The sequence below is a fragment of the Gobius niger genome (assembly GCF_951799975.1).
Source record: "Gobius niger genome assembly, chromosome: 2".
Lineage (NCBI taxonomy): Eukaryota > Metazoa > Chordata > Actinopteri > Gobiiformes > Gobiidae > Gobius > Gobius niger.
This window is the reverse complement of record NC_136853.1, coordinates 16,923,540-16,935,354: the sequence shown is the minus strand read 5'-3', so window position 1 is coordinate 16,935,354 and position 11,815 is coordinate 16,923,540. Positions and strand designations below refer to the sequence as shown.

Here is an 11,815-nt window from a genome sequence, read left to right as displayed (position 1 = left end):
AAAGATCAAATTATGCTGGGAAATGACGTGGAAAAACTGTAGCACTTGTGCGCAGTGGAAGGAATGACAAGGGCTCTGGTCACCTCTGAGAAAGTGCAGATAAGCAGATAGTGGTCCAAGATCTGAAAAGGAGACGGGAGAGCAGCACAGGCACAAGTGGGAGGGGGAGCCACACAGGAGGAGGACAGAGGAGAGGCAACAGACGGATCTGGCGCTCACACTCCAAGAGGCAGGCAGCTCATTGACACAACAGCTCACTTACACTTCAAGTAACTTCAAACCTGCGGCGATAGAGCTACAGCAACAGAGACACAAAGCCATCACTGGACAAGAAAGAACCAAGGACTGGATTGGATCACTTTTTGTGTGGATTCCTCCGGACATTGCATCACAAGCTGTGTATTTTTTTGTGTGTGTGTGTGTTATTGATACTTTTTCTCTTCAGATGTTGAGTCCCATTCTTTCTACTCCTTATCGATCAGCGGGATTGGACAATGGATTTTAAGAACACGAGAAGAGGTTCCACCAAGTCAAGAGTGAAGCGCTTCAAAGTGAGAGAGCCTTAAACTCCAAAGCGACATTTGACGCAAGTGTGGGAGCAATCAGAAGCAGAGTGCAGCTGCCCGTTGGAGGAGAGGGAGGAGGTGGCGAGAGATCTTCGAGGCGAGCTCCCAGTTGTTCCCGAGGTGATCTGAGTTATGGATGTTGACACATTCTTGCGCTGCTTCTGAGGAATAAACAGTCTGAGGAAATATATCTCGGCTGAATTCAAACGGATCATCACTTTCTGGTGGAGCCAGCCGGTCCCGTGAGGGCGGCTGCCGGGACCAGACTGAGAAGTTGTAGTGGTCAAGTTGAGAGAGAGGGTGCCTCCCACTCTCGCCTCCTCTCCCGGCACCAGCTCAGCATGCCCCAGCCCCTGCGCACCTCCACAGCTCTGTCAGCTCCACTACCATGTGTAGATGGACAGTGACCCAGGGTGCAGTGGTCGCCTGGTTGTCCTCCTGCCCCAGCTGCAGACTCGTGTTGCTCCTTCTCTTCCTCCTGCTCAAGCCCTCCTCGCCGTCGCCGCTGCCCCCCCGATCCACAGACTCTGAACGCAAACAGAATGCACCTCATCGATTCGCCGCACACCTGTCGCCCTCGCCCGTCCCGCTGCACGCATCGTCCCCCAGGTTGCCACGGGCGACCAACGTGTCCTCGGCTACGGCGGTCGGGCGGCACGTGCGAAGCAGCTACACACATCTGCAAGGAGACGTCCGCAGGAGGAGACTGTTCTCGTACCAGAAATTCTTCCTCCGCATTGACAAGAAGGGGAAAGTCAATGGGACCAAGAGCGAGGACGACCCTTACAGTAAGTCAGCTTCAATGCACTAAGAACACACTCAAACGTAACATCCTGAGCTTAGTCCCCGTCTCCTTTTATCAGAGAAAGAGAAGGCTTGGTGCTCCCTCCATGAGACAGGTGACTGCAGGGGGACAGAACAAAAACGGATTCTTAATGCTCTTCTGGCGAGTGCGCGCTGCCATAACTGTCAGACTACTGAGAGTTTGGAGGGAGGGCATCATAAGCGGAAAGAAGAGGGAAAAACAAATGGGCTCGCCAGGCAGACACAATTTGATAATGTACAGCAATTACTCTCTATGGAAAATAATTTATTGAACTTAATAGGCTGGAATCTCGAGTTACGCATGAGAATTTTCTTTGCAACTTCCACAGCCTATCCAAAACACTTCTGAATGAAACAGGTGGTATTTTTTTGTACTGACGTTGTGAACATTTTAATCATCCATAGAATATGCTTAAGCGCCATACTCACAACAATAATGTACCAAAGAAATTTCCAAAGTGAAGGCACGTCCTGCTTTAAACATTTCACAGCATATTAGCAAACTACATAAGCTTCTTTGACAGCTCCCTTCACTATAACAACACATGATGTACATGTCATTGCAATGATTAATGAGCGTGGAAAACATAGAATCTGCTGATATAATTTTAAAATCCATCTTTTATCTACGAGTTAAACACATCTGGAAGTTCTCTAGGTCTTCAATATTCCTCAGAATCTAAGCTGCACTGCTCCAACAGCATTATCGCAATAAATGCTGAGACAGAACAGAACAGAACTCCCATCTTTGCCTGTAATGTGTCACCGTTGTTTTAGATCTGACAGGATGTATCACAGAACTGTAGTTTTGTAGACTAATTCAAGTCTTGAGCTTAAACACCAATCATTATGGACTATGTGGATGATACCTGTGCTCTCATCACACGACGTTGGCCTCAGTGTGGGGGTCTCTACTGTACGTACGGCCCTCTCCTGCTGAGACACATGCGCGCACACTGAGGTACAGAGAGGCCACTCTTGCACATGGGCTCCATATGGCAAAGCCCACTTTTATTAGGGCCAGGGCCAGTGTGAATATGTGTGTACATGTGTGTGTGTGCCACTCAGACACCACGGCTCTGCCAGACATGGCTGAAGGAATTTCAATTAGCGCCTCTTCCTCCCTCCCTCTGGCCTGCAGTGCTAACACACATGCACATAAAGCTCTGGAGCGTTAGGGAGCAACGTGTCACCTATGGCGACATCAGGTCATGCCAGTATTGATACCATTCATCAATCTCAGTGCCTTTTCAATTTATGCTTGTCGTTTGGTTGTTGTTATTTTTGCTAAGGTTTAATCTACTTGGAGCATCTTTTTTATGCTCCAAGTGACATGAAACCTTTCTACAAGAAAATGCTGTTTTTACTTGGTATTAAAAACGGACAGACCCATCCAAGAATGTAATTAGACATTAATGTCACATTGGTTAAATAATGTGTTACAAGATAGAGATGTATACACTGAGATGTATACACTGTCCCGACCAAATAAACACATACATAAAACACTGATGGCTGACACTACAGTGAATCAATTTAATATCTTCAGCGGAAGCAAATGGAGAAGCTGCTGGACAAGCTTTTCACATGTGACACCAAAGTGACACTAAAAAGCAAAGTTGACTCATTTATCTCATGTCTCTGTTACAATGTCGATGACAAACCTATTGTTTTTTTTTAATATATTTTGTAATACATTGTTGAGAAAAGGACTTTATTTGTACAAGCTACATGCACTCCATACTCAGAGGTGGTAAGCCACGTATGTAGCTTCAGTTTCCCCTGGGGTAGAATGACAGCAGCGCGACTGCACACATCTGCACTCACACACATCATGCATCCTGGCCTATTGTACATGTTTTTTGTGGCAGGGGAAACCAACGCAGACACGTGGAGAACATGCAAACTCCACACAGAAACCCCCTAACCCGGGACCTTCATACTGTGAGGCCTGAGTGCTAACCACTGTGCCACTGTGCTGCCCTTTTAATAGTTTTGAAATGAGGATGTTCCTTCAGTCAGACAAACCATCAAACAGCAATGTTTTTATGACTACTGATGATTACTTGTGTACTGTACTTCAACAAGCTCAATGTAAAGTTGATCATGACAGTGTGACTAAAGTAGAGGGTCAGATTAGTTTTTCCAGGACCCTGAGTCCACCTCAGGGTCATTGGCATCAATTAGGTACAAATGTCTCTGAATAGGTTCCTAACAGAGAAATGAATAATACAGACAATGAATGTTGTCAGACGTGATGGGTCTCCTCCCCGTCCCCCACTAAGTTCATTGACATTTTTGAAGCAGCTATTGCAGATGGTGCCATCATTCACAGAGTATTTGAATTGTGCCGTGGCCACCCGGACTGTCAGCGCTGACACTCAGCTATTGCTTACAATAATCACAGCAGACACATTGCCAACTGAAATATAAACCAAGCACCACGATTTATGGACTCTAATAGACTGGATGTTTTTCTCTGATTTCCTTTTATGTCCAGACTAATTACACAATGGTGCCCCCCGGATTCGACCTCTACCTACTCTACTCATTGACCCAAGACAGAAACCTGAGTTCATGTCAGAGCTTTATGGAGACTTTGACAGCAGTATGTCAAACTAGCAATGACAAGGACGTCTTATGGCATTACTATGTGTCCAGTAAAAAACATCCTGGCCACATATTTTATTTAATAATTAGTACTTTTAATTATTTTTTTAAGTTTAAAATATTTGACATAAGCACAAAAAATGCGTCAACATCTTAAAAAAATTAGTCTCAGTTGTTTTTCAGTCTGTTGCTCCCTGAGTGTGTTTCGGGTTCTCTTGGGAATCGGTAACGGTGGTCCATAAAAAAAGAGTTATGGGGAGACACTGGAGGTTAGTGTCAGCGTTGCTTCTCATTCAGTTACTTTGACATCTTCATAGACTCATCTCTCGTGGTACTAAATCACAGAAACGTTTGTGTGAGAAACGCTGCAGCCTGAAGTGAAGGGTTTCTGAAAACCGACCGCAAGAACACAAATGTTACTCTGACCTTTGAACTGGCTCACAAGTCTGAATTCTTAAGTCTGAAGTCTTATTCCTTCACTAACTGTGTTCATAATGATATTGGTTATTTTAAATGTGGACGTACAGAAAAAAGCCCAACAAAGCAATTTTGAATTTCATTGATAATTGTGTCCACTTTCTGTGTTACTCCAGTAGTCTCCAAGTAAAAGACTGATCTCCTTTTGACAGCAGAGTTGGTGTGGGGGCTTCAGATGAATGAATCCCCTTTGACCCCATTACACAGAGTACAGGGTCATTCGAGGAGCACTTTTCTGCACATGCTGTGAGTGTGCATCACGTACTCTCTGTTCAATGATCTGCATCTTTTCACTTCTTTGTGTGGACTGTGTCTGTCAGACACTCACGTCAAGCTGTTACTGTTATTGTGTCTTTTCTGATGGTCATTTCTAAGAGTATGGCAGTAGGTGTGTAAAGCAAACAGAGTCAGATGATTCAAAGTCATTGATTCAAAATCAATATGATTAATTGGTTGACAAGGTCGGTAGAAATAGCAGGATAATCGAAGACAAGCAAAAGTACAATACTGACATTTTTCATGTTGTTTCTTTCGTGTCACTGCTGCGAACTAAATATAATGATATTACAGCTTACACATTTTGAAGAGAGAGAAGTCCAGTAGTGATAATACATAATATATACACAAAATCCATCCTTTGTGAAAGTGTAGGTGCCGGATCAGCCGGACACAGTTTGTTGTGGCATGATATTTCATTATGCTCTAATGAAAAGAATTGTTTCTGGGCTGTGCTGCCGAATCATTGAATGGCCATTGATCGATTTGCTGGCAAGCCAAAAGGGGCAGCACCCTGCCCATGCCCCGCCTCCACCATGCTTCATTTGATTTGATTTTGATTTGACCTTTATCAAAGCAGGAAAGTTCCACTGAGATTAAGGATCTCTCGCTGAGCTCTGAGTTTGACTGGGACACATTAGTCACATTCTGACCACAAGAGCGAAGATGAAGCGAAACATCCTCGACTCAATCAACCCAGTCCAGTAGACGATTTAGCCTCACTAGGACTGGATTAGTTCATGTGTCTGGGTTATATCCAGAGGAGTTTAGTATTCCAGCTGCATCATCTCTACAGTAACTTGCTAAACTTGTCAGTGTTTGTATTACTTTTATTGGCGAGTATGCTGACCAAGCTGGGGCCAGCAGGCAGGCGGAGGACCTGGTTTAGAGATACAGAGGTTCAGCCAATCTGTCCTTTTGGACAATTAGTTGTGGCCATACTGTCCCCTTTCAGACATTTTGGCCTCAAGGTATTTGCATATAGGCCAATGTTTTATTTAGGCTGATAACTGATGTCATAGAATAAAATCTGGGTAACATTGTTGCCATACATTGACAGTGTATTGATGATGAACCAGGCCTCTTCTCCCCCTACCACTGATGTTTACATTTTAATATTGTTTTGTAAGCACAAAGATTTTAACCACATCACCCCATCAGAACTCTCCGGTCCTCTGAGCATATGGTCCTCTTCCACTTTTTATAGGGCCAGAGATGAGGAGAGATATATTCTCTTCTCCTCCTAATGGGTTATGCCCAGAAACACCCCTCTGGGAATAAGCCATCCTAAAAAGATGCCCGAGCCACCACGGCGGGATCCGCTCAACGTGGAGGAGCAGTGGCTCTCCCCCAGCCACCTTGCAGAGGAAACTCATTTTTACGGCTTGTATCCAAGTCCTGTCTTGTCCATGTCCTTTCGGTCATGACCCAGAGCTCATGACCATAGGTTAGATTATGAAGATTGACCTGTAATTCCAGAGCTCATCTGTTACCTTAGCTCCTTCTTCACAACAGTCCGATGCAGTGACTGTATCTGTTTGTACAAGACCTCGAGACCTCGAGACCTTGAGACCCCGAGACCCGGAGAACACCTTTACTTGAGTCAGGGACCCTCCACCAACCAGAGTACAAGCTAAATGTTCCCAGTCGAGGACCATGGCTGAGAACACTCACAAGTCTGAATTTGATAAAGCCAATAGGACGACAGCATCTGCATCCTGCAGATATGAATATCGATGCAATATAAAAACATTTTTTTGTGATTATTAAAAAAAATATAATGTCAAAAAATAAAATATATGAATATATACAACCAAGACAATCTCTTGGGATTATTTTATCCTATTTTGCATAGTAATACAAATAAAGATAACATAGAGCACATACAGACAGAATTCTCAATTCAATTAGAGCAGAACCCCGAGCACTGCCTGTCTCTGTAATAAAAACTTACCAAAGGTTACAACTGAAAGTGTCACATTAGCATCAGCTTGGTGCATGTGAATGGGCAGGATTCATGGCCAGTAAAGCAGCAGGGGGTGAAAAATAGCATCTGTGGCAGATAACATCCAGGTCTGTTCCAGATAGACACCACTTGCTTTTGGAAAAGCCCCCACCACACAAGCAGACCTCATGTTTCTGCCCCCTGCCAGACTTTCTCATTCACCCTTAACCCTCCTGCACACACCCTCAGAGCCGACAAGCATGAAAGTGAGCCTCTTAATGGAGCCATCAAAGGTAAGCCTAGAGCTCTGAGTTCAGAGAGGCATCTGGGCAGACTGCTTCAACTGAACTGCCTCAAATGCCAGGTAATTACAATATGTGTGTACAGTAAGTCTAAATAGTGAAATATTTACGGGAAAAAATTGGCATGCAACAAAGTAGGATATTAAACAAAGAATCATGAATGAACACAATATGCACACAAAACCAAACCAAAGAGTGGTATGGGTGAGTTAAAAAATAAAGTTACTCAGGCATCTAAAAATGTGTGAAACAAATACATACCCACAATGGTCTTAGAGCCACATGCTGCTCTCGCTGCTCGAACAATTTATCGAAGCTGTCTGGTCTGATTTGGTCCTGTGTAATTTAGACCTTATTTATTATTCTGGGTTTGCACATTGAGACGTAATCATATTAAACCAGCTCTAAATCAAAGCTCGGAGTAAAACTAATGTATTACGAAATCAGAACCAGCGGAATTTGGCATTTTCATTTCTTTGAATCCACAAGGTTACAGATCCCTGGTTTAACAAGCCGTTTGATTTGGCACTTCATTGTATTCTTGTAGTACACAGCACAGTACTGGAGGGAAATGCTAGTTACTAATAATGTATGATTAATGTAGACAGCAAAAGAAACTAAGAAAAGATAATAACGTTTGTGAAACCACCTACATGCTGTGGAGATGTCCCTCTGAGAGCTTTACCAGGACAAGCTTCAATTTCAATGCTCCTACACATAGTTGACACTGTTGAACATGAACCCTTTAAGATCATACTCTGGCAAAAACTGGATAAAGTTCATGCCCAAAGTGGGTAATACTGTGGTGACCTTACAGCAGGGATCTCCCACCAGCAGCTCACCAGCCCTTTCCAAGGCTTTCCACATTTCCCACGTTTGATTGATAAGTCACTTTTGAATACGTTTTCTTTATTCTGAACATAATCTGATCATCAAGTTATTTCCTTGTGCTTAGTAGTTAACGCTGTGTCAAAGGATCCTTCCCTTTAAGAAGTAAGAGAATTTAAATATGACTTATGGACAGGACCACATGAGAGCACAATCATCAATATTGAGCCCAATCAGCACAAGTTTAATGAGGGCCCCAAGTTGAATAATGCTTAGGGCCCCATGAAGGCCTGGGCCGGCCCTGCTTACAGTAAACCAACTCACAGCTTGTCATTTATCCAGGTCACCATGTGAACAACCATAATAAAATCTTCAAAAACCCTTTGTAGTCTTTTTGTAGTTCCATGTGTTTGCCTTAACTTCTCATTATTAACAGCAAACAAACAAACAAACAAACATCTTTAATGATGTCTGTGTTCAATAATCAGAGAAGATATTTATATAGACAAAGTGCAATCTAGAGTTTGCTGTCTATTCTCTCTCATTATTAAACTTATGTGGCTGTAAGCTCTTACGAGCCATGCACACCACCTCTGGAAGCTGGTAACAAGGCCATAAAAGGGCTTTGGTTTTCCACAAACCACATCACAAGGAAAGAGTTCAAACAGGTGGCTACACATTGTCACTCCGCCATCTGAACCCAGTTTCAAATATTCAGCTACTGAAAAATTAGGTCTGAATAAAAATAGAATTAACTGAGTTTCTCTCTCAAAAAGGGTAAAGGTCAGGTCTCAGAACAATGAGTGAACAGTGTCGCTCCTTCAGTTCTGTCAGTATTGCTGAAAGAGGGATTTTATTTGCAAACACACTGAGGTTGATGTTTGTGAGCTCTTTGCCAGGCTGCTTGGTAAAGTGGGTTATAAATAAGTATAATAAGATTGTTCAGGTTGCCTTTCATCTGATGTTGTACTGTTCAATTTCAACATATTCCTCATAAGATTATAGCGAGTCAAGTATCATTTGATCATATTGTTTTAAATATTTGTTAACAAGGAAAAATAACTCTTAGGGATTATCATCAAATATTGACGTTGGTATTTGTTTCATCAGGTATTCTGGAGATTAAGTCAGTGGATGTTGGGGTGGTGGCCATCAGAGGCCTCAACAGTAACTACTATCTGGCGATCAGCAAGAAGGGGGAGCTATATGGAGCGGTAAGTTTAATGTGCACACTACCAACAACATAGCATTTGACTGATTTCCAAACAGGTTTTTTTGATAATAAAAAAACTTAATAACAAATGTGTGCTACCAACTTCTGCTACATTTGTAGAAACAACCAGTATGTCTTGTATGTCTTGTCTTTGTGTTTGTTTGTCTTGTCTTTGTCTTGTCTTGTCTTAGTCCGGAATTATCTTTATGTGAAATGTATTGTGATTTTGGTATTGTTATGTTATTATGTTTTTTGTTTTATTCAATGTCTACTGTGACTGTGTCTATGTCTGAGGTGAATGAATGAATAAATAAATAAAAAGAAAAAAGAAAAAAAAGAAAAAAAAAAGAAACAACCAGTTCAAGGTGAGAGCAGTCTCCACTAGCTCTCAGTCCCATTCAGAAACAGGAAACACAATCCTTCAGTTGCCTATTCTACTACTGTCCCTCTGGGCTGAGCAGCCCTTGTTTCATCTATTTTCTCTCCTTTTCCTTCATCTTTACCAACTTTTCCCCCTTTTTCTTTTCAGCTATGAAAAGCAAACTTTCAGCATGTCTCTCTAGAGCCACACCACAGATGAAATGTCACACTGTAGAAAAGAAAGAGGCATTCTGTTGCATGGCCTGTAACTGAATTCCCATTACGTCGTCCTGATGCTGCAACACAAGCTTCAGCAGCACCTTACATTACACACACAGTGACTGCTTTATCCTCTCCTAATCAAGTGGAATTACCGCTGACGTGCATTTTTGAGATTTGTGATGCTCTTTTTCTCCATTTTTTATTCTAAACAGCTTAAGTTACGATGTGGTAGTGAAAGGGGGTTACCGAGATCAAAGAAAAGGTCACAAAATGGCACAGATAAAAAAAAAACAGGGCTTAAGATGTCCATTAACAAGTCCACAAAATCAATACAGCTGGACATTTAAAAAATATTTCACTGAAGGGCTTTCAAATAACACACTTTGCTTTGTCTCTCAGGTTTAGTTGATTGATTTAGTCGAATCGATACTCGAATCATAGCAAACTGCAGTCTTGCTTCAAGCAGTGTGCATGAAAGATCTTCGTTTGGCTTCGGGGACATTTAGTTTTACTCCTGGAACCAATCTGCACAGCTGTGGCCAGATACAGAGTCATATTGTGAATCCACATCTGTGTGTGAAAGCTCAATGCAGGGATGTTGACTTATGATTATCACATGTAACACAGCCAACATAGCCCCTTTACAGCTTCGGTAAACCGTCACATGTTCGTTAATAATTCCTTCTATGGCGGTCACTTGCACATAAGTTTGTAGGTTCACGAGTATTCTGCATTTGATGAGCCCGCAGTTTACGGTTTACTGATATTTACTTCCTTGTTTCCTGTCTGCAGAGCGAGTTTGGTCCGGACTGCCGTCTGATCGAGCGCATTGAAGAGAACAAATACAACACCTACGCTTCAGCTGAATGGCGGAACAAGAGAAAGCACATGTTTGTTGGACTTAACCCCAATGGAAAGCCAATGAGGGGCAAGAAGACTAGAAGGAAAAATACAGCCACTCACTTCCTGCCTATAGTGGTACAACCGCGGTGATGAGACGCCCAGCACAGTGACTGTTTAAAGCTCCTGTGAAACTATGCTGATATGAATCTATGTGATGCACTGAGATGGAAAATATGCAAAATGATAAATATTTCTCTGTTGAAAAAAAGACGTTTATTTTAAGAGGAAAAAAAGAATAGATATATTGGTATACAGTGTAAATTTTATTTTTGCTTTAAGTTATAAAACATGTTGGCACAGCAGAAAACATGAAAAAGACCCGACTTCTGTGCCAAAATATCAGATGTGTAAACATGTGAGGGAGCAGGAATGCATAGTGACCAAAGGATGGGCGGAAAAGTTGGGAAAAAGTGACTATAAAGTTATAAGGGCAAGAATGAACATTAAAGTTTTTTTGTTACAACACCAGCAGTGATACCATAGCAAGTCTAATACTATGATAAGTTCTTTATTGTATTTTATTTATTTTTTTGTGTAATATTATTTAACAAACAGCAATCCCCAAAGGACAACACTTGTCATTTTTACCATTATGCTTTTCTTTTAAATACTTCTCATTTAAACTTTAAATAAATATATTTGTCTTTACAATCTTTACAACTGTTTTCTGTTGGCTTCTAAATACAATAAGAAAGTTGAATAAATCATCACAAAGACGCTACAGCTACAAGCCACTGAAGTGCTACAACAATACACTTTTGTCATGACACATTACTATGATGCAGGTAATATTTTTAGTATTGTACTTTACTTTGAATACACGCAAACATAAAGTACAAATTTAGAGACCAAAAGGTACAATATCTGATATAGAGTGAATAGATTTAGGCCGATACAGTGCTTACCGCCCTGGATCATGTATCCTAGAGTCGAGAGGCTTAAAGCAGAACTAAGTAACTTTCATAGTCCATCTGGAGGTAATACAAGTGTTAATGGGATGATTGGAGGGTCTTTCATCTCCGCTTGGTGTCTCTGGCCAGAAAACCACAATTGCAACTTCGCTGCCACCGGGTAGGAGCCACCAATACACACTAATGGAATCACGAAGAAGAACCTAACAGGCTAACGGGCAAAGCTAACTGTGGGCCAGCGCCACTTAAACAGTATTTACAGCCAAGTTTGAGTGAAAAAAAGCTATCTCCATTGTGTAATTGGATGTACAATATCCCTCTCTCCCTTTGTCTTTTCTGTCAGCGTAGTGTTTACTCTCACGGACAATTAATGAGTA

General features: G+C 41.9%; 1 protein-coding gene across 1 annotated transcript; it reads left to right on the top strand.

Moving 5' to 3' along the window:
- The first annotated feature begins 767 nt into the window (after window positions 1-767).
- On the top strand, window positions 768-11,012 carry fgf10a (fibroblast growth factor 10a). The gene is made up of 3 exons (XM_079551861.1): window positions 768-1,354; window positions 8,940-9,043; window positions 10,417-11,012. Exons 1-3 carry the CDS (start codon window positions 955-957, stop codon window positions 10,615-10,617), a joined length of 705 nt encoding a protein of 234 aa, XP_079407987.1. The 5' UTR covers window positions 768-954; the 3' UTR covers window positions 10,618-11,012.
- The last annotated feature ends 803 nt before the right edge of the window (window positions 11,013-11,815 follow it).